The sequence below is a fragment of the Uranotaenia lowii genome, chromosome 3 (genome assembly GCF_029784155.1).
Source record: "Uranotaenia lowii strain MFRU-FL chromosome 3, ASM2978415v1, whole genome shotgun sequence".
In the NCBI taxonomy this organism is placed as follows: Eukaryota; Metazoa; Arthropoda; class Insecta; order Diptera; family Culicidae; genus Uranotaenia; species Uranotaenia lowii.
The window spans coordinates 36,500,933-36,523,504 of NC_073693.1; the positions used below are offsets into that span (position 1 = coordinate 36,500,933).

The window sequence follows — 22,572 nt, forward strand, 5'->3', positions numbered from 1 at the left end:
TTTGATTAAAACAAAAACTTTTTCTTTCAAATTTAATACGATTTACATCAAAACAGATCATATTTTCAAAATCCATTGGCACTTTTCGATTTCTTTGTCCTTGAGCTTAACCACTCGCTGCAGAAGCTGAAGGCACATATTTTAAAAAGCCCGCAGGTGGTTTTTGTGGTATTTTATCCTAGGATTCAACTAGATAGCGCTTCAGAACTTCCAACCCGTCATGTTTTGTAGAGTGTACCCTAGACAGCCATGTCCATAGGGTTCAGGTCCGGCGAACTCCCCGACCACTCCGTACTCGAAATTAACCCTCGAAAAAAAATTCGCACACAAAAATTGGGACCTCTTTACTTCGTAAGTCAATGCGAAGTTTTGCTGCAAAACCACCAACCAAAATCAAAATTAGGACGTGTCCACAGTTCGAGGACATGCCATAGAAGTATTTTCGATACGTAAATTGATTGATTTACACCTCTTCAGCGTGTTCGGTTGATCTTCACCAGGAAAGTACGGGCGATTCCGACCCAGACCTTTAATAAGACAGATCTCTGTTGTCTTGTGGCCTTGTCTGTAGTTCTGTTTTTTTCACGAACCGCTGTACGGCGACGAATTCATTTGCAGAAAACACGATATTCTCCAAATTTTTCATGCGCGGACCGCGTAAGCTGCGCCTTCGCCCTTTCTACCCGCTCTTGCTTCTGTTCAAACGAGAGGTCTTGAAATCTAAGGATTTTGTAAGGCTGGGCCTAAAGATCATCTTCGAAGATCCGACGGCGATTTTGATCCGGTGTATTAAAATCTATCGCCAATTTAGTGTTACTACGCCAAAAATTCTCTCAGGGTGCATCTTGACGATCTTCATCATGGTAGGTGTCGCCACTGTAGCTTGACGATCCCCACCATACTATACTTGGGTACTTCTGATATCCAAATATCTTCCAAGTGCAAGCCAAAATAAAAAAAATACATACACTCATTGGACAACTCACGAAATATGTCTTTCTACCGTTCCACAGCCTGGAATTAGGCAATCAAAGCACTACTTTAAGGTTCGAGGACTATTTTTACAAAAAAAAACACTTGATTACAAAATTAACAAAAATATCCTCTGACATCTTAGATATAATGTTAACAAGGTAACAAGGTGTCATCCCACTCAGTTTTGTATACTTCGTAATAATCACTCCTGAAGTTTTGTAGCAGTTCAATTGCCAAACCCTGTACGTACATAATCTCAAATATCTTTAGTAAAAATTTAAATAAATTCAAGGAATTCATAATTTGAAGATTTGCGTAACTGTAGGGATCTCAGTTTGGTCATTGGTTAACTGACCAAAAAAAAAAAATAATAATAATAATTCAATGATTATATTTTTTTCTATTTTTGAATCAAGCTTCCGTGCACGAGGACCAAAAATCCATCGTAAGCAGAGCCTGTCACAGGTGCCTCGCGGACCAATAGGAACTCCCGAAGACCCCCAAGCTGATCCGTACGACGATCCGAGCTATGACTTCCAGTTCAAGACTCGGAACTATCAACGACGGGAAGGATCGGATGCCAATGGTCGGGTCAATGGCCAGTACACCTACGTGGATGATGTCGGAGAACGGCATTCGGTGAAGTATTCCGCTGGATCGGGTACGGGTTTCGAGGTGGCCAATCCGGTACCGGATGCTCCGAATACGATTTCCTACGAGAGTCCGCTGTACAAAACTAACAAGCAAGTTCGAGGGAAGGTATCATTTGAAAGTGGTCCATCGGGATCAGGGCAGTATAAGTAGGAAATACATCATTAGTTGTTGGCGAAAGGACTTTTCAATCGTTTTGTAATTTTTTTTTGTTTTAGGCTTCTGTCGGTCGGCCCGGATCAGCGTCGGTCGGAAACTACGGGTCCCGATGGAATTACACGAGGATCGTACTCCTATTTGGATGACAAAGGAATCCAACGAACGGTGCAGTACATCGCAGGGGCCGGAATCGGTTACAAGGTAGTTCAGAGCACTACCGGAACAGGAAGTCATCTTTTGGCACAACCAGCGACAAACTTTGCCATAAGCCACGTGGAGCAAACGGAAGTTACGGATAATAACAATCCATCTTTCGCGTCCGGTCCTTCTGGGTCCGGACCGGATGATTTGCCAACAGGAAGTGGATCATCTTCAAGGCCTACGGGACCCGGGTATGACGGTGTTCGACCAACTGGGCCAGGGTTTGATGGAGCAAGACCAACCGGGAATAGCTACGATAGTTCTAGACCAACATCTAGTGGTTATGACAGTACTAGGCCTGCATCTAGTGGGTATGACAGTAATAGACCAGCTGCTAGTGGATACGATGGTACTAGACCTGCTGCCAGTGGCTACGACAGTTCAAAACCCGACTATGATGGATACGATAGTGGTAAACCCTCGGGGCCATCTTTCGATGATGATTTCGACAGAAAACGGCCAACGACTTCTTCAAGTAGAATTCCTCCTACCACAGATCGACCAGAACCTACAGAAACCAAAGTTCGCTTCCCGGATGATGATTCCGATTATGGTGGGAAGCAACCAGAAGTCGGAATCATTGGTCTAGTACCTCCAAAGTATGATTACGAGCCCACCGAAGAATCTCCGCTTTCCGGACCCTTCGATATCAGTATATCGAGTGGTCCGTCAGGACCTTCTGGAGCTGGATTCCCAAATTTCGATGAGTCCGCTCCAGGTGCCTTCAACTCGAATGATTTCAGCAACTTCCCCGAGGTAACCTATGATAGGAAAAAACTGGAGGACGATAGGAAGAAAGATTGGCGAGATTTTGCCAAGGATTCAACCATAATCAAGAATGTTGGTGATTGGTATGTGGGACTTGCCCCGGGAGCATCAGTTAGGGCCCATATACAGAACATAGACCTGCTGCCGTACGGAGGTCGCGCTCCTTCGCCAAGCGAGGCCTTACGTAGAGATACTCAAACGAAACCGAAACAGCAACGGCGGTAAGATTCTCAAAAGTACTGGGATTGTTAAGTTTAAAGTGCTTAGTTATTTTGAGCATAAGAATTGCAGTAACGTGTAAATAAAGACATAGAAGAAAATTAATTGCACAAGCCCCTCAATAATCCGAAATCATAAATGAGTTATACCAACGTGATATTGAAGTCACTGTTTTTCCTTCTTTTAAACTTTTTTTTAATGGCTGCGTGTTTACTGACGCGCGTCTCTTATCCTAATCGGCGATCGTAAAAGTGCTTCATCAACCTTTGGAGCTAGGAAGCACTCCAGTAAGTAGGTAGCAGCTCCATTGTTCCATCAGGTCGTTGAGTCGTGATGTTGTTGAAAAGTTGCCGCACAAAATAAGCCATTTGTGGGGGAGGAGGAGCACCTCATGGTTTGTTGTTTTCTAAGATGCAAATATGTTTGACCTTCATGGTTTGGATTTTCGTTTTCCATCAGCTGGATAAATGAGAACGATGAAATTGGTTATTTGAGTTGTTATTCATACAAGTTGATGTGATCGGGGAGGAATTATGTTTCAGTCAAAACTGGCTGACTTACAGAATAAATTTTCAAAATCAAAATTAAAACAGACATTTAATAAAATTTTAATACATAGCCGATTGATTTCCACAAATCTTGAGACTACGTTAAAAAAATTTGTATAATGCATCAATCGGCATAATAATCTTTACAGATTTAAAATAAGGGTCAAAATAAAGGAGAAATTTCAAATGATGTTTGCATATTCACAGTGCTATTACAAAAATAGGCGGATAGAGTAGAAGAAGAAAATCCGAAAGATGATGGAAATAAGCCTTTTGACGAAAATGTACATCAAATTGTTTCTATCGAGAAATAAAGAAACGAAAATCAGCTTGAGAGTTTAATTTTTTTTAAATGATTCACAGTAAGTTAGTGAATAAGTAAACTATATATCTTTTCAAATCCAGTCAATCAAATTTAATTCGTTGCATGCATATCACGTTCAAGACACCTGAATACTTAGTAGGAAGTCTTCCCGGAAACCCTCGGGCCATTTCTCTCTGATGAAACCTTTCATAAATCAATTAGCAAACGATTTATTACACTTTTATCGAGTCCCGAGGGCACCGCCTGGTATAGAACCAACAACCACTATGAAAACTTGGGTTGATTCATATCCAGTAACCAATCAAGCCAATTAATTTGGGGTAGTCGTGCCACCAACGAACGTGTGCTGGATCTAACCTGGAGAAGGATGCAACCCCCAGACATCGGGGATATAAACATTATGATTACCACTCGATAAGTCAAGTGCGGGGCAGCAGCAGGACCAGCATGGTTCAGATTGGGTTCCGTTTACAATAATGATGAACTTACCTAAGTGTTGACTGATCAGTCTGGGTGTACGTTTCCTTAGGTCAAAATAATTGCGGGGTGTGAAAGATGTGCACTCGTTGGTTCAACGTTTGACAAATCGATTGAACTTCATCTCATCCCGAGAATTTTTACTATCCTAACGATTATCGACTTATTGAAGATTATCGTACAGCATCAACTACCGTTTAGGCCTTAGGACACGTTTTAGTACCTTGTATCGTTATAAAAGCCCTCAATGAGCATAGTAGTTGCTCATTTGAATATTTCCTGTTAACGAAGATTGAGCCTTGGATTGTTTCATCGCAGTGATATACAAAAAAAAGTGAAATGGTTGGGCGAAGTTTCCCAACAATAGTGCTATTTTTGGTGAGTGAGAAAATCAATGATAGTTGGAAGATAAGTGATCTTGACATAATTTTTTTTGTCAGTGCTTTCGAGTGGTATTGACGACGTTCGGACCCGGTTTAAGCGGAAGTTCTGGGTTTTCTGGAGGATCTGCCTATGGATTTGGGTCAGGAGGATTTGCTGGGTCCCAGCAGAGTAGTGTTTCGCTATCACGAGGATTGGCTTATGGTGGCGGAGGAGCAGGATTATCGCGACAATTTGCATCCTATGGAGGATTCGCTGGTTATCCGACCAATCGATTCCGTTATCTCGGAGCACCAGGCTTCGTTGGCATTCCAGTGCCGATTGTTCCTCGGTGGAGTTTCGCCGCGCCAGGAGTGCTTGCGTACGGACCTCACGCCGATGGGTCGTTTACATTTGCGTATGCTGCAGGCGCTGGCGGTGGATTTAGGACCTTGGCTGGGGATTTTGTAGACCCTGCTGTTGTAGCTGGTATATCTTCAGGGCATGGGTTCGGAGCCCCGGCTGTAGGTGGTGTTACGACTTCAACTGGGACTAGTCCAACAAGAGTGTCCAGTACAACAGCAACTACTACAACAGCAATTGAATCCAATGGGGGTGGAGTTGTGTCATCTCGTATGACTGCTGTAGTTGACCCAGATGATAGTTTAGGAACTGGAGGTGCTGGAATCGGAGGGGGCGGTAGTGCAGGTTCAGGTCTCACCGGAGCAGGTTCTGGTTTGAATGGAGCAGGCTTTGTAGGAGGTTTAGGTGGAGGCAGCTTGGGTGGAGCGGGATTTTCTGGAAACGGAGCGGGGTTAGCTGGAGGAAGATTGGGTGGATTTGGAGGCACTGGAGACGGCTCAGGGCTAGGTGGAGGTGGTTTGGGTGGATCAGGATTGGCCGGAAATGGAGGGGGATTAGGTGGAGGAAGATCAGGTGGACTTGGAGGTGGAGCAGATCTAGGTGGAGGTAATTTGGGTGGGGCAGGATTGGCTGGGAATGGGTTAGGGATAGGTGGAGGTGGTTTGGGTGGGTCAGGATTAGCTGGGAGTGGAGCAGGACTAGGAGGAAGCAGTTTTGGTGGACCAGGAGCTATTGGAAATAGAGCAGGCCTTAATGGAGGGAGTGCAGGTGGATCAGGGTCAATTGGAAACGGAGGAGGTAGTCTAGGTGGGGGAAGTTCAGGTGGGCTCGGTGGCGCGGGTGCAGCCAGTGGGGGCAATGTAGGTGGGTCAGGATCTGATGGAAATGCCGCAGGACTAGGTGGGGGCAGTTCAGGAGGGTTTGGTGGCGCTGGAAACGGGGCAGGGTTAAGTGGAGGCACCTCGGGTGGAGGAAATTCTGGTTCATCTGGGCTAGGTACAAGCTCTAGTGTAGGGGGAGGTGGAGGACAACACAAAAGAGATACCCCTTTCAATACTGAAATTCCTGAATCAGCATTCACTAGGTCATCAAATGCCGGATTGCCTACCGATGGTTTGATACCCAGATCGGGTAATAATGGTCTCTATAGTTCAGATGATCAAACGAGTTCATTCGGATTTGGAAATGGTAACTTGCCACTTTTCAGTTCTGGTTACGGCAGGGGAATTGTGAATACTAACCCCGGTGCTACTCAATCAAATGATGGCACTAGTAATAATTTTGACGGCTATGGACCAGGCAGACATAACTTTCCGACCTATCCTGAAATCCACAATAGAAATAGACAATTCCAAGGCTTTTCCGGATATGCTGCTCCAGGGCACGGCTCAAATCCGATAAATTATCGACCTGATAACAATTTTGGATCTGTCCCCGGTTTATCTTCCGATGACGTTAGGTTAGAAGCACCCAGATTTCATTCCGTAAATGGTGATGGAAGCTTTGGAGGAAATCCGTACCCCACAGTTGCTAACGGTTTTATTCCGAGATTTCAACCAGAACCATCAGGCCTGGGAACACAGGCTGGATTAAGTCCTGGAATTGCGCTCGAACCGGATGCACGAAGCATTGGAGCGAATCCGTCTCAAAAGGCAGGAATTGAACCAACAAATGTAGGCGGTCCTTATGGGTTTGACTCAATAAACAATGGCGATGCTGCTCCAGGAGTCAGGAATGGATTACCGAATACACCAGACAGCAGTTTAGGGCGAGGCTCACCAGACTTGGTGAATCCAACGTTTGCAAGAGCCCCTTTCTCGACAAGCGGAATTCCTCCTCGGGCAGTTTTAAGACCTGAAGAAGTACGCATTGCTAGTGAATTTCATCCTGGCTACTCGAAGGTACCTTCTGTTACATCAGGCAATGCTGGACAGGAAACAACAAGTCCTTCAAACAAAATCAATACAAGACCATGGGGTGACAGAGGGACGATTGGACCAAACTACGATGGAATTTCTAACTCTGCAACTCCGGGAAGATCTGGGTTCCCATTTATGTCAAACCCTGGAGTACCAAGAGATCCTTTTGGTGGATCAAGACCTCAAAATTCATTCAATCCGTATGGTCAAAGTCCTCCGAGTTCTGTTTATCCATGGGGTCCAAACAATCCCAGACCTTCATCAGCAGATGCGCTTCCGTATGGATCACCCTTTGAGAGACCAGAAAGCATTCCTGGATTAAACAGACCCGCTCAACCTTGGTTGAGTGGAAATGAAAAGGGCTTCACCCCACCAGGTTTGTATCGTGGTTTTCACGGAACAAGTCCTAGTAATTATCCAAATCACATACCAACACGTGGAATAACAAATCCAGCCAGAACTAATTTACCAAGTCCAACGCAACCTAATCAGCCGGAATCGGAAGCTGGGAATTCGTCAAGTTTAGGTAATGGACTTGATAGTGGGATCTCAAATAATAACCAACATACAGGGCCTAAACCAACTAACAATGGTTATGAACCTGTATCAACAGGAGGAAATTCGTCTGATCGAAAAAATATTGGGGCCACAAATGGAATTGGTAATGATCCTAATAATGTTGAATACGATTCACGCCCAAATAATGCTAAAAGGAACGATCAAACAGGTGGTACAAAGACGAAACAACAAGAGAAGTCTGGATCTCCTGAAGGAACGAACCAACAGGTACACGGTTCTTCGGGAGTACCAAATAGAGCTACATCGAACACCGGACCAACTCAAATAGCTAACACCAACGTAGGCCGACCTGTATCACCAAACACTTCTAGTACAGAATCAAACTCAGGTCCAAAAGGCATAGAAGATGCAGCTGGAGTGGATTCCTCTGGTAGGACTACTGGCATTCCCGAGAATTTGGGAAACGATAAATCCCAGGCTAGAACGGACGCTAGAGTAACTGAAACTAACAAGGTAGGATCAGATAGACCACAAAGTCTACAAGACGGCAATCGAAATCCCACGAGGCCAAGTTCTCCAAGAGGAACACAGAACAACCTTCCAACCAATCCCAGTGTTTCACTGTCCCAGCCCAATTCAGGAAATACCAAACAATCTGGGTCACCGAATAATGAAGCAACAGGTTCTAACTCTAACCGACAAGCAGGTGCAGGAAATGATAATCTTCAGAAACCTGAAAGAATCGGTTCATCTAACACAAATGAAAATCTTAATGCTCCACGGTCAGCGTCGTCGAATGCAGCTGGAAGAAGCCCTTCATTGTCCGGGAATTCAGGATTTCCAGATCGAGGACAGCTGAATGGGAATGTGAATGACGCTCCTCGTTCATCGGATTCTGATTCGCAAGATAGATCTAGTTCAACGAATAGTGCTCCAGGAAATGCAGCTGGAAGAAGCCCTTCATTGTCCGGGAATTCAGGATTTCCAGATCGAGGACAGCTGAATGGGAATGTGAATAATGCTCCCCGTTCACCGAATTCCGATTCGCAAGGTAGATCTAGTTCAACGAATAGTGCTCCAGGAAATGCAGCTGGAAGAAGCCCTTCATTGTCCGGGAATTCAGGATTTCCAGATCGAGGACAGCTGGATGGGAATGTGAATAACGCTCCCCGTTCATCGAATTCTGATTCGCAAGGTAAATCTAGTTCAACGAATAGTGCTCCAGGAAATACAGCTGGCAGAAGCCCTTCATTGTCCGGGAATTCAGGATTTCCAGATCGAGGACAACTGAATGGGAATGTGAATAACGCTCCCCGTTCATCGAATTCTGATTCGCGAGGTAGATCTAGTTCAACGAATAGTGCTCCAGGAAATTCGGCAAGGTCTAGTCTTGGAACAAACGGTAATGACGGCACAGGATCATCCAACACAGATCAAAATCAACGAGGAAAGGATCTTACGTCTGGAACGACGTTGATAGGTCAGTCGGTTACAGGCAGGTCTAAGGAAAATGGGAACTCAAGGGTTTCACAACCGGGTCAAACTTACTCGCCAAGCTATCGGCAGGACGGGCCTGCTGCGACTTCACTCGGTTCCAAAGACTCCCCAAGTGATAGAACTGGAATAAGTGAAAACAGACCATTAGGAACTTCACCTAGACAACGTGGCTTCAACACGGATGGACAACAAGGTACGAATAGAAATTCTCAAGGTAGATCAGGTTCGTCAGCAAGTACAACGAGAAGCGATAGCTTTCAAACACTAGGAAGACCAGCCTTGAACGGGAATACTACTACTCCGGGTTCAGGATTATCAACTGCAGCTGGGGGAAGCCCATGGTTGTCAAGCAATCCAGGCTCGCTGACAACCGATCGAAGGCAGGTGAGTGGGAATGCAAATAATGCTCCCCGCTCATTGAACCCAGAAAAAGGGTTTAAGAATCCCAACTCTGATGGTCGATCTAGCACCATAAATAATGCTTCTGGAAGATCGACAGGATCTGACTTAGGATCAAATGGTAACGACGGTCCTAAATCATCAAACAGAGGTCAGAGAGGAAGAGAAGAGGTTCCTATTGCCGGAACTTCGGAAACTAATGCAAATGGAGGTTCACGATATTCACAAATAGGTCCTTTTGGATTAGATGGCACAGATAGGTCTGGAGCACCAAATTCTTGGTTAAATGGGTCAAGTGGGAGCTCAACTAGTCCCAAGGGCTCTGGATCTATAATCAACGACAGGAGACCCTCAGCAACTTTAGCAAGTCAACGTAGCTCCAATAGGGATGGACCACAAGATACGCAAAAGAATTTTCCAAGTGGATCAGGATCGAGTGGAAGTTCAACTGGAAATGTTTTAGCCCCAAATCCAAGATCCAATGAAGTAGATGCCTCGGAAATACGGGGATCAGGCCAACAAAATGGTCATGAAACTACAGGAAACTTGGCTGGCCAATTATCTACGACAGGGAACGATGGAGAATTCTCAGGAAACAACGCTGGATCCAGAGTGGGTTTACCGTCAGGATCATTTGGGCAAAATACAAATTCACCAATAGCTTTGGGAGGAGCGGATCAAGGCTCATCTTCCGGATCATCTTTTAGACCACTAGGAGGAAACTCAATCAGCTCCGGGTTTGGTTCTGGAACAAGTGGTATTAACCGAGGCTCCCCTTCTGGTGGAGCTCTGAGGTCTACAGGGAGCTTTGGGGCCGGAAATTTCGGAGACAATACTTCTGGAAATTTAAGGGGTCAAAATGGAATAAATGGATTCGGTACTAGCGGGTCATCAAGTCAAGGTGGATTTGGGCAAAATAGAGGCATAGCTCCAAACTATCTAACAAACCCTAATCCTTCTGGCAGCTTAGCCACTAACCAAGGTACTGGTACTCATAACGCCGGACAACTAACGCCTGGACGGACAAATGGGGTTGTTGGGCCCCATGGAAATTCGAGACATTTTACTGATACGCCAGAGGCAATTGGGTCATCAAATGGTCGGCAGTTGATAAATAATGAAAATGTTGCCGTTTCAGGATATCCATCTGAAAATGGTAGATCATTATCAGGTACTTCATTCCTACTTTTTCGATATAATCTAGGAAATCTTATGCAATGTTACCAATTTCTAGGCCAAGCCACTGGATTAGGTACCGGTTTCAACAACGGTGAACGATCTCTTAATTCTCGAACGGTTGGCGGAATCAGAGGAACGCATTTCAATGGTTACCGGAATGGATTCGGTTCAAGTGGATTTCCTAATGGAGGTAGTCCATTGAGGAATGCCAATGCCGATGGAACAAGTTCAACAGGAACAGGAAATGGTGTGATTACTAATTCTGGCGTTAGGACCTACACTCAGCCACGGAGCTCCAGCTCCGAAACTAACGGTCAAACATTTTTCCAAAATGGACAAAGCGGATCGGGACAATCTGGTAGTTTTGCCGGAAGGCAAATTGGTGAAAGCAATTCTGTCTCGAATGGAGATACCAGTTCGTCAAAAGTTGTAAATTAAAAAACTTATATCGTGAAAATATAGATTACAAACGCAAATGTATTTAACATTTAATTTCAGGAGAATCAAATAAAAACATAGTCAATGTAAACATGAAAATGTGATTTTAATTTTTGTAAATAAGAAGTTGAAAAATCTTCATTTTTTAAATATATTAGGTTATATTTGAATTGTGCTATAAAAGTCAAATAGGGAAATGACGGCTATACATTTTTGATTTCTTACTTTGAATCTCAAAAATATGATAAGATTGATAATGTTAATTAATCACTGAAAACCTCAGAATTTTTTTTTTTGACAAAACATAAATTTTTTTTCGACGCCAGGTGGGTTTTTTAGTGGATTGCATGAAATCAAAAGAATAAAAACTTTTTGTGACCAAGTAGATTTTAAATACATGAAAAGTCGAGTTCTGATGTTAAATTGAAGGTCTTTCTAGTCAGTTTTGAAAATTTAACCGAATTGATTAATTTTTGTCATGTTTGGCATCTATGTTGTTTCTTTTATTTTGTCATATTAGTCATTTTTGTTTGTTATGTCATTTTTTGAAGTTTAAAATTGAATAATTTTTTATTTCGTGATTTTGACAGTTTTTTAGTTTTTAGCATTTAGCCTTTTTCAAAATTTTGTTATTTTTTCATGTTTTGAATTGTCTGTCTTTTATGTTTTGTTATTTCGTCATTTTTAAACATTCTTGTCATTTGTGATTTTGAGTCATTTTTGTGATTTTCGGCATTATTTATTTCTTTCATTACTGGACAATTATGCCATTTTAAGAAATACTTTTTAATTTTATTCTTATTGCAGGCTTTCGTGATTTTTTATTCAATTTTATCAATAAGAAATTTTTAGAAATTTCGTCAATTTTGACATTTTGACAAATGCGCTTTAACTGTCAAGGTGCTCGATTTTGAATACAATTTTCAAACTTGAACAGTTTTTTTTCAATCGAAAAAGTTTTTACAAAAATTATAAAAAGTCTCAGTTTGGCACCAGATGTAGATTGAAAATCGACTGGTGAACTAAACTCAAAATTGATGATTTTGGAACTTACATCACTGTGATCCGATCTTCGTCTATGATTCTTTTCTTTTCATCTTCATATTTCCCTATCTATTTCCTGTTCTCTTCAAAAAGTGACGATCTAGACATAAGCAAATAATGAAATTAAAAAAAACCCTCTGATCTTCAGGATCTCAATTTAAGACAATTCCGTCATTATTTTTATATTTTTTTGTAACTTTTAGTATATTTTATTTGTGTTAATTTGTGTGATTTGTGTTATTTTGGTTATTAATGTTACAAATGCTATATTATTTTTTTTTTTGTGATTTTCGTATTTTTTTCATTTGTGTTAGTTTTTTGCCATTTTTGCCATTTTCGTCTTTTTGTCATTTTTCTATTTTTTGTAATTTTTATCATTTTTGTATTCTTATAACTGTTGTTGTATTTTTTAACTGTAATATTTTTTATCTCTAATTTTCATAGTTTTTGTAATTCATGTTATATTTGTCCTTTGTTCGTTTTTGCATTTTTTGTTATTGGATAAATTTTAAATTTTAACATTTTTGTTTTTCTCGAAGTAATAAAATATCAAAGTTTATTAAATTTTTCAATTTTGTTATTTTTGTTTATTTCAGACATTATTGATATTTTGGCATTTTTTTTGGTTTTGTCATTTTTGTGAATTTTATTATGCTGTAATTTTTTGTTATTTGAACATATGATTTCTGTCACGTTTGTTTCTCTTGCCTTTTTTGTCATTTATATTTCTTTTTGCGTTTTAGTATTTTTCTGATGTTTTAATAGATGTGAATTTTGTCAAGCAATTCAATTTATGAAGTTTGTATTTGTTATTTCATATTTTATTTGTCATTTTTAGCCATATTTTTCCATTTGCATAGCTTTGGAGATTCTAATGTTCGTCATTGCTTCTGTTATTTTTAATTTTTTGTTGAAAACTGTGTGAAGCTTGGCATTTTATCAGAAAATATATTTTTGCCATCGTTCAGGTTTTTCAATTTAGCCAGCTTTGCCATTTTTATAATATTTATTATTTTAGTCTTTCTGTAATCTTTGTCATTTTTGTTATTATAGTAATTTATATCCTGTTTTTTGTAAATTTAGTCATTTTAGGCTTTTTTTAAATTTTTTTTAGAATTTTTCAAGTTTTGATCAAGTGCCATTTTTGTCATTTATGTCATTTTTGTTAATTATGTCAGTTTTGCCATTGCTGCTGTTTTTATTTCGATTCATTTTTGGAATTTATGTCATATTTATTTTTTTTTTTAAGTTTTTGTCAGTTTTGTAATTTTTGTTCATTTTTGTTAATTTTGCAAATTTTTGGTGATTTTTAAAAATCGGTAATTTTAGTTATTTTTGTCATTTCTGTGGTTGTAGTTGTTTTTGTCATTTTTGTTATATTTGATTTTTTTTTATTTCAGTAATTTAGTTATTTTATTTATTTTAGATAATTTGGTAATATTTGATATATTTTTTGTTTTTTGTAATTTTTGATGAAATATGTTGAAGTAAAATATGTAAAATTTGAAAGGTTCTATTCAGAATGATTTTTTATTCCATTTTTATTGGTATTCATTATTTTGAGAACCACTTTAGTGAAAAATAAATGTACAAATGGTTTCAATAACTTGTATTGTTCGAATGAAGCAAAAGAGTTCGTAATGCCCAGAAAAGAGTAGTAAGACGTACACGCTCCTTCAATTGATTTCAAGAAAAAAACATATGTTGTTTGGATGAAAATCATTTACATCCCGTGTTTTATTTAAATTGTCACGTGAGTTAAAACGTTTCTAGAATAATAAATACGCCAAACCGTATCACACAGTTCAGAATAATGTTAATGTAAGTTGATCAACAATCTCCTAACAGGAATAATAAAGAAACGCTTCGAAAAAGGAAAACTTCCATTTATAAATTTGCAAATCAATTAGGCCTTACGATTGGGAAACATTTTCGTTTTACATTTTCAAATGTTTGTTTCATCGTTGATGATCTGTTCCTTTTGACTTTCTTCGGACAAATTCAAATAAAAACGGAAAATCGATTGTGTTATTGTCAGTACTAGTTCACCCTTCTTGTCGCAGTATCTTAGCTTAATATTACAACCTTCAATCTAGGAGATCATAATGAAACTAGTTGTCTTGATCATTGCAGTGGTAAAAATCATCGATGCCCAGAGCTCGTTGTTCAATGTTAACGCTGACAGCACCGGCGGAATTGGATTTTCCAGCGATTTGCTCAACAGTTCCTACACACCCCCAAAGGGAACCTTTTCGGTAAATGTCCCAACGGCCGATCAGGTTGTCAACGGCATCTCCAACTCTACCCAAAAGTGGATCGATTCCGTCTCCAATGGGCTCAAGGTGCTGCAAGGTGGTATTGATCTTACGTCCGGAATCGCCGAGCAGGTCGCCAACTTCCAGAAAGCTGTCGATGTGGTAACTACATTGATCGGTGGCGGTATCAGCAAGGTTTCCAATTCGGCCATCAACGCAGGACTAACGGCGGGTCAAGCGATTGCCGGCCAAGTTAGTGATGCTGTTAGTCAGGGATCGAATACAGCTTCCGGCATTGCTGGTGCTGCTACTGATACGATAAACACCGCCAAGAATACTGCTCAAGCTGCGGGACAAAATTTCGGCCAGGACATTAAGGAGGCGGTCAAGAATATTCCGTTTGTAGGTGCGATCGCTGATGCCATTGGTAAAGCCGTACCAGCGGTAAATTCAACCAGTCTGGATGGAAGTTTCTTAGGCGCGTTTTTCGGTTGATTTATCTGATTTATAGTTCTCTGTGTTTATAGTGTAACGGACGTAAATTTTCATCGATATTTAAAAAATTGAGTTTATTGTTTAAGTAAGCATGTAAATTTTACTTTTGCAATAAAAGAACCTGCACCACCAAAATTACATATATTTGGAATTAGTATCACTCCTAGGACCGAAACAAGTTATTCCACTACCTATATGAAGCGAATAACAAATTTCATTGAATTTAAGTGAATAGACCAACGCCTTGCAAGAAATTACTTCACAAGACAAAACTTGTTATCCTAGACTCATTTTCTGCAATGGAAAAATCCATAATTAGCTAAGCTTAGCATAAGTTGAATGACTACCTACACACATCCTCCTTAACCTTTCAAAGCTGTTCGGGTCAACACGTTCAGATCACCTCAATCTTTATTCCGAACAATGAGCAACAAATTTCGGATGGAAATCGGCAAAGACTCACGCGACGGAAAGGGACCAGCGATGGGAAACTTGGAACATGGAACTGCCGATATCTAAATTTCATGGGCAGTACTCACGAGTTCTCACGAATTGAAGAGTTGCAAATTCAACATCGTAGCGCTGCAAGAGGTATGCTGGAAGGGTTCCAGGGTACGAAGGTTCCAAGGTGGCCATACCATATACCAGAACTGCAGCAACACACATGAGCTCGGAACAGCTTTATAGTGATGGAGAAGATGAATGTGCCGGTTGAGAATCAAGGACCGAGTCTTCAACGTCTGTATCATCAACGTGCACAGCCCTCATCTCGAAAGTACCGCTGACGACAAAGACGAATTCTACGCGAAGCTCGAACGTGGATACGACCACTGCCCAAAACATGATATCAAGATCGTCATCGAGGATTTTAACGCTCAGGTCGGCCAGGAGGAGGAATTCAAACCGACAATTGGAAGGTTCAGGGCGTTCAGCGCTGACCAACGAAAGGGCCTCAGACTCATAGATTTCGCCGCCTCCCACACAAATACACCTGGAGATCACCGTACCAAACTCAATCACAGTCGGCACTTCTCGGGAATCGTCAGATCCTATCGAGCCGCCAATGTCGAATCAGACCACTATCCGGTGGTGGTGAGATGCGCACAAAACTCTCCTTAGTGTGTGTAGAGAATAATGGATAAATTAAAGATAAAGAGAATCATAATATGTATTGCAATGAACAAACCTATTTCGATTCATGATATTACCCACAATTACCTAAATCAAAATAAGCGTTTGAACGAAAGAGAAAGATGCTCTCCGCTCTTGATCACAACAGAGTGGGAATAAGTAGGAATCAACGGCATGCTGCTAACTACTTTTAGCTCGAACGGTCGTTTGTAGCGGACTTCAGTTTGTTGATTAATTTCAACTCGAATTTGAAATGAAATTCACTACAGTGTGCAACATACGAAACGGATGCCCGGCTCGGCTCCATATCGCACGACTGAAGCAACCTGAAGCAGCGCTGCCGGCAAAGGGCAAGTTTGACGAGGCCTCTCTCGAGGACTGTTGGGATACAAATAAGGCAGCCATCAACAGCGTTGCGGAGAACGTCATCGGGCATGTGGAACGAACTCGACGGAACGACTGGTTCCGTCTGGCGGGCGCAGTGCAAAAAAGCACCCGTCGGAACGTGGAAAATCATCGTCAGCAGAAGAAGCAGCAAGTTCGAATTTTTCAGGAGAAAAAGCGTCGCCTGAAGGAGGAGGAGCTCGAGGAGTTGGAGCAGCTCCATTGTTCCCAAGAAACACGAAAGTTCTATCGCAGAAACTCAACGCATCGCCGCAAGTCAAAATGTGACGGGATAAGGAAGGAGGGAAGCTGACGGACAATCCTGAGGTGATCAAAAGGTGGAAGCAGCACCGCAGCACTTCGATGAACACCTGAACAGCGTACATGTAGAAGACCAAGACGGTGGGGGAAGGTACCAGTACCGCGGCGTATCTAACGACGAGGTGGAGCCACTCCCAACGATGGCGTTTCTATTTATTTATTTATTTATTATTAATGTCTTTGATAGTAATCACACAAACATATCTTAAACTAAACATGTATTAATTTCTAGAACTACGTATAGTATTCTTAAATATATCTTTGGAAATGTTAAAGTTAAAAACGTTTGACACTTCATTGAAAACACGACAACAGTTATACAGAGGATGATTTTGTGCGAAGACGGTGCGGCTGTATGGTATCCACAGAAAGTTCTGTTGACGAAGTCGTCTAGCTGGCGCGTGAATGTTAATGTTTTGCAGCAATTGGGGACAGTCTATATTATTCGTTAACAAGTCAAAAACGAACATTCTTTGAATGTACGTTCGCCTCCAGCGAAGGGTTTCAAGAGATATCAGATTGCATCTTTCTGCATATGGTGGCAGTCGAACGGCATCATTCCATGGCAATCGACGGAGTGCGAATCGTAGGAACCTCTTTTGTACCCTTTCCAGTCGTTCGATTTGTACTGCCTGATGAGGGGTCCAAACTGCCACGGCATATTCTAAAACGCTACGCACCAGAGCACAGAAAATCGCTTTCAGACAATAAATATCTTCAAAGTCTGCAGTGTTCCTACGGATGAAACCCAAAATAGCAAAACCTTTTGCAGTAGTAGCAGCTATGTGTTCCGAGAAGGTTAGTTTGCGATCGAATATAACGCCAAGATCTTTGATCGAGTCCACTCGTTCCATTTCCACTGTATCCATTGCATAGTTAAAACGTAACGGTTCTCTCGTTTTACAGAAGGTAATGCATCTGCATTTACTAGTATTAGCTACCATTCCATGACACCTGCACCAATTCAGAAGAGTCGAGATGTCTGCTTGAAGTGCTGCACAGTCCATAAGTGATTCGATATTTCTGAATATTTTAAGGTCGTCTGCGTACATTAGTTTTGAGGATTTGAGTATCCAGGCAAGATCGTTCACAAAAATAATGAAGATGAGTGGTCCTAAGTGGCTTCCCTGAGGGACGCCGGAGGGAACTTCAAATGGCTGAGACTGGATTCCCCGTAAATTTACAAATGCTCGTCTGTTTGTCAGGTACGAGAGCAGCCACTTTGTAGACCACGATGGGAAGCCGTAGCGTACAATTTTACGGATTGCGATCTCATGAGGAACCTTATCAAATTTTCGCCAGTTGAATAGCAACAAACCGGCTGGGAAGGATGGCATTGCCTACACACCGGTTGATAGTCCGGATCTGGGACATAGAACAGCTACCGGAGGAATGGAAGGAGGGGGTAATATGTCCTATCTACAAGAAGAGCGAATAATTGGACTGTGAGAACTACCGAGTGATCAATGTCCTAAATGCCGCATTCAAAGTGCTCCACAAGCAAACAGATTCGTGGGAAGTTATCAGGCCGGTTTCAGGGAGGGACGGTCTACGATGGACCAAATCTTTACACTACGGCTAATCCACCGAAAATGAAGTGAACACCAAGTCCCTATATACGCACCATCGACTTCAAAACCGCATTCGACACGATCGACTGTGACGAGCTATGAAAGATCATGGACGCGAACTGCTTTTCCGAAGTTTAACCTGTACATTGTGCTATCTTGATATAAGTTGTCTTTGCGCTCCCAGCACACAGACAATAGATGAGAGCCAAACTCAACCGACGATGTTGAGCAATCGCTAGCGCAACTGACTTTTGCAGAGTTTAGCAAGCAATCAAGTCAGTTGTGCGGCAGTCTGGATTTGGACCTCAATAAAGTCTAGACCCGGGACTCCACACACATGACGCTCATTATACCGGTTGTTCTCTACGGACACGAGACATGGATATTGGTCGAGGAAGATCTGCGCCCAATTGGAGTATTCGAACGACGAGTGTTAAGAACCATCTTCGGCTGCTTGCAGGAAAACGGAGTGTGGAGCAGCGTTGCCAACCTTCCAGATTTTTCTGGAATCTTCCAGATTTTTATGTGTCATCCAGAAATACAGACCTCATGTTGTCTGGTCCAGACTTTTCATAAATTATCCAGATTAGTCCAGGAAATTCTATAAGCTCAACATTTTTTTTTTAATAAAAAAAAACTATTGAATAGCTCTTAACGGCAACACTGAATTAACTGTGAAGCAGAATACAGAAGTTATTTTGACAGCTGCATAGGTCTAAGCTTCCGGTTGTTTAAGCTTTCGTTCACATAGAATTCTATGTTAAGCTTAACTCTGAGAATAAGGACCGGTGAATATTTCTGCTACTATTAAATCTAAGTACAATGTCGCAATGTCTGATCGGAAGTAATCAAGATGTAACCATATTGCTTGTTGTCAACCGTTATGTAAAAAGAAATAAATAAAATGTCATTTTAACTATCCCGACAAATCCAGACTATTTTATTGCAAACTTCCAGAATTTACTAAAATTCACCTGGCAACACTGGTGTGGAGGCGAAGGATGAACCACGAGCTCACGTGACTCTACGGCGAACCCAGTATCCAGAAGGTAGTGGAGGCTGGCCGGATATTCTGGGGTAATTTTTTGAAGTTTTCTTCATTAAATTACATTTTTTTAATTTGAAGAATAGTTTTTTTAAGTATATTTTTTTTCAATTTCGTCGTTTTGGCTTTTGAGTTATTTTTGTAATTTATTTATTTTATAAATAAAAAGTTAAATGAAAAGAAAGAATAATAACAAAACTGAATAGTGAGTGAGCAGAGTGAGTACCTGATTTCAGTTATGACAAAAATTGTTGAAATTACAGAACATACTTAAATAAAACTATTTACATATTTACCTTTATCCTTCATCCAAACAACTTGTTAAACAAAAAACGTGTTTATCACTTTGTTCCACACCTTTGTCGTATAATATTCAAATAAATCGGTTTCACTTCCCTCTTTCATGGGCCTTGTGGTCAAAATTTCCGCTTTTAGCCCGAAAAAAAAAATTTAAAACAGATGGTAACGTAATTTTTCTCCGACCATTATGGAATTACCACAGTTGACTCTACCCATCACTATGCCAGTCAGGGGTGCCAGGTGGTTCGGTCAAAAATCAGGACAACGCGAAGTTAAAAATCAGGATTTTTCAGGACCCCTCTTGATTCATGAAAATAATAAGAATATCTGCTTAGATTGCAGAAATAAAGGCGCGATACATGTGCTGTAAACGCATTGATTTATACAACAACAGAACGCAATTCGTTGGCTGGCCTGTAGTTCATATCGAAAAAACACCATTTATATATCATCTGAACCAAAGATAACCATCTGTTAATGGGTTTAACTATTTTATAACCTATTTATTCAATTTTCTCATACTTTAACTACAAATTCGATCATATTTAAGAAGTTTTTATGAAAATCAGGACAAATCATTACATTTTAGGGACAAATTTTCAAAAATCAGGACAACTCGAAAGTTTTTGAAAAATCAGGACGGTCTCTCGAAAATCAGGACAAATCCTGAAATATCAGGACACCTGGCACCTCTGATGCCAGTGCCCTCACTGCCCAGGATAGCTAGATGTTTAGGTACACTACTCCGTTGCTTGCTTATTTGTAGGCCAACATGAAAATAGTTTTTATTTAAAATTCCGCAGAAATATATGGAATTTTTTTTCAAATATTAGTTTTCTAAAAAAAACTACTGATTTTAAAATTCTGCAAAAAATATAAAAATGTTCACCAAAGTATTCAAAATGTACTAAACTCGCGTGCGTATGGAATACGTATTATTAACGTAGATTTTTTATTGAGTTAAAAAAATTACTTTTTTGCTGAATTCCTTATAAATGAACTAAATTGCCAAAGAAAAACTGACTCGTAGTCAGAATAATGAAAGATTTTGATCATAAATTTTACTAATTACTACACAAGTTATTTCAAAAAATTTGATTACTTATTTGAACAATAATTTTTCAATTTTCAATTTTTCATAAGTTGTAATTTTGTTTCAAATCTCATACATATCGTTCGAAATTTCATAACTATTTTCGACCCTGCGTTTACACGGTTCTGTCGATCGAGGTTAAGCGCAATGTTATACCTTTTGATCTACCTATCTTGCTCACTGCCTGCCTGCCTGCAGACACGTCTGCTGCATGGGTAAAAAAAGCGTTGGTGTGGAACATGTTTCGGCAGCGGTCACTTTTTTGCAAGTAAAAATTCACGCCGAAAATCTGTCTTGATGGTTGAAGGCAGCCATTAATGCGGTGCAGAATTTAAGTTTAAATAGTTCAGTAAAAACGTGATAAAACACGCTAAATCCCTAGGCAAAGTGTTAACAGTTTGAATAACTACAAGTTGAACTAATTACTTCGGTAAGTACGTTATTTTCTTAGGCTGGAGAATCGATTTCGGAAAATTTTCATTCTGCCGGGCATGACGCCATATTGTAATCTTTTTATGGGGCGGTTTTTTTTTTTCCTTTGCCAGTTGAAATGTGCTGACTGATGTATTGCGTTATTGAAAAAATATTTTAGATTCCTTATTCGAGACGGTTGATACGGGCAGGTAAAAATAAAGCTATGACCCGAGGTGGACGTGGCTATTCCCACAGGGGAAGCTCCCGGGGTGGCAATTCCTATCGTGGAGGGGGTGGTGGATATCGTGGTTCCGGATCCGACCACCATGGTGGTCGGAGCAGTGGCGGCGGCTACAATGGACGGGACAATTCGAGAAATCGATATGGCGGTGGCGGTAATTCGTACGGCGATTCTCGATCGTCGCGGTACGATACCGATCGGTATTCCCGGCAGGACAATCGGCCGGGTGGTGGCTACAAGAGGAATGACTATAAGGTAAGTGGAACGGTGGAAAAGGGTTGCCAACAACAAAAATGTAGTACACAACAGTATCGATTTATTACGTAATCCGTTTTATTGTTGTGTATATTTTTATAAACAATTGCCTTGCCTTGATCTTGTTCTCTATGTTGGATCGCTAATTTCACATGAACATATCTAATACATTTGTAATTTAAAATTGTTATTTTATTCACGTACGAAAATCATCTAGCACAGGCTTTTTATCGGGTCAACGAGATTGTAATGTATCATAATATAATTATTTTTATTCCGCCAGGATTCCCGAGACCGTCGCTCACCGGACAGGAAACGCCCGAGAACGGACCACTCGCAGGTAATAATCAGGAGACGAATTTCCAGCTACCGAATGAGCTTTCTATGTGATCCTACAGAATTGTCCTAAATATCAAATGATAAGTATGGTCTCAAACTCAAAACACGAGCAACCCTCTAATGTTACCATCCTTGTTTTTTCCTTCTAAGCTAATCTATTTTTTTCTGTTTACTGTACCTTTACAAATCCTTGAATACAAAGATCAAGAACATTCTAAGATCATATAGTAAATTTGACAAGCTTGCTCTATGAGACCAAAGAGTAGCCAGTAAAATGATCGATGGCTGAATGAGTAATAATCATGCTAAGACGATTCGGAAGAATCAAACCAAATAAAATATACAAACGCTTCTGAAATTTGGTCGAAACAAGAGCGAAGCAAGGTCGCCAATCCTACACAGAATAATACTGTAAACCCGATGGTGGAAGAAAGGGTTCTTCTCCATCGAACGTAATCTGGTACTGCAGCTTCTGCAAATCTATGATTCAAACAGGCTATTTGGTGTGTGGAGAGAAAAAAAACATGCGGGATACTAAAATGAGCGCGATCGCAGCCTTTTCTACTAAGAATTTTCTTTTTTCGATGCCCGATCCAAGTCTTTAGGAACCAGCAAGGTTTAGCAGATATTCGCCAAATAACATCATCATAATATGGGACCGGATCGAACAAACTTTCGTCGTCCGGC

The 22,572-nt window shown here is 40.7% G+C and overlaps 3 protein-coding genes across 4 annotated transcripts; all 3 read left to right on the forward strand.

Moving 5' to 3' along the window:
* Positions 1-1,018: 1,018 nt before the first annotated feature.
* Positions 1,019-3,064, forward strand: LOC129756152 (uncharacterized). The gene is made up of 2 exons (XM_055752936.1): positions 1,019-1,775; positions 1,845-3,064. The coding sequence occupies exons 1-2, from the start codon at positions 1,360-1,362 to the stop codon at positions 2,977-2,979; spliced, it is 1,551 nt and encodes a 516-aa protein (XP_055608911.1). The 5' UTR covers positions 1,019-1,359; the 3' UTR covers positions 2,980-3,064.
* Positions 3,065-4,593: 1,529 nt separating this feature from the next.
* Positions 4,594-11,096, forward strand: LOC129756146 (hornerin-like). The gene is made up of 3 exons (XM_055752924.1): positions 4,594-4,701; positions 4,764-10,551; positions 10,615-11,096. Exons 1-3 carry the CDS (start codon positions 4,663-4,665, stop codon positions 10,995-10,997), a joined length of 6,210 nt encoding a protein of 2,069 aa, XP_055608899.1. The 5' UTR covers positions 4,594-4,662; the 3' UTR covers positions 10,998-11,096.
* Positions 11,097-20,892: 9,796 nt separating this feature from the next.
* LOC129756158 (ATP-dependent RNA helicase laf-1-like) lies at positions 20,893-22,566 on the forward strand. Of its 2 annotated transcripts, XM_055752945.1 has the most exons (4): positions 20,893-21,066; positions 21,229-21,546; positions 21,830-21,886; positions 22,088-22,566. In XM_055752945.1, the coding sequence occupies exons 2-4, from the start codon at positions 21,274-21,276 to the stop codon at positions 22,136-22,138; spliced, it is 381 nt and encodes a 126-aa protein (XP_055608920.1). In that variant the 5' UTR covers positions 20,893-21,066; positions 21,229-21,273; the 3' UTR covers positions 22,139-22,566. The 2 variants fall into 2 exon arrangements, with proteins under 2 accessions (XP_055608920.1, XP_055608919.1); XM_055752944.1 differs by having other exon boundaries at positions 21,830-22,566.
* The last annotated feature ends 6 nt before the right edge of the window (positions 22,567-22,572 follow it).

What these genes read in the sequence shown, in the direction of transcription:
- LOC129756152 (XM_055752936.1), top strand. Translation starts at nt 1,360, where the DNA reads ATGATTATATTTTTTTCTATTTTTGAATCAAGCTTCCGTGCACGAGGA. An exon ending in TCGGGATCAGGGCAGTATAA is followed by an intron (nt 1,776 to 1,844) that starts GTAGGAAATACA and finishes TTTTTGTTTTAG; the next exon opens with GCTTCTGTCGGTCGGCCCGG.
- LOC129756146 (XM_055752924.1), top strand. Translation starts at nt 4,663, where the DNA reads ATGGTTGGGCGAAGTTTCCCAACAATAGTGCTATTTTTG. An exon ending in CAACAATAGTGCTATTTTTG is followed by an intron (nt 4,702 to 4,763) that starts GTGAGTGAGAAA and finishes TTTTTTTGTCAG; the next exon opens with TGCTTTCGAGTGGTATTGAC. An exon ending in AAATGGTAGATCATTATCAG is followed by an intron (nt 10,552 to 10,614) that starts GTACTTCATTCC and finishes ACCAATTTCTAG; the next exon opens with GCCAAGCCACTGGATTAGGT.
- LOC129756158 (XM_055752944.1), top strand. Translation starts at nt 21,274, where the DNA reads ATGACCCGAGGTGGACGTGGCTATTCCCACAGGGGAAGCTCCCGGGGT. An exon ending in ACAAGAGGAATGACTATAAG is followed by an intron (nt 21,547 to 21,829) that starts GTAAGTGGAACG and finishes TTATTCCGCCAG; the next exon opens with GATTCCCGAGACCGTCGCTC.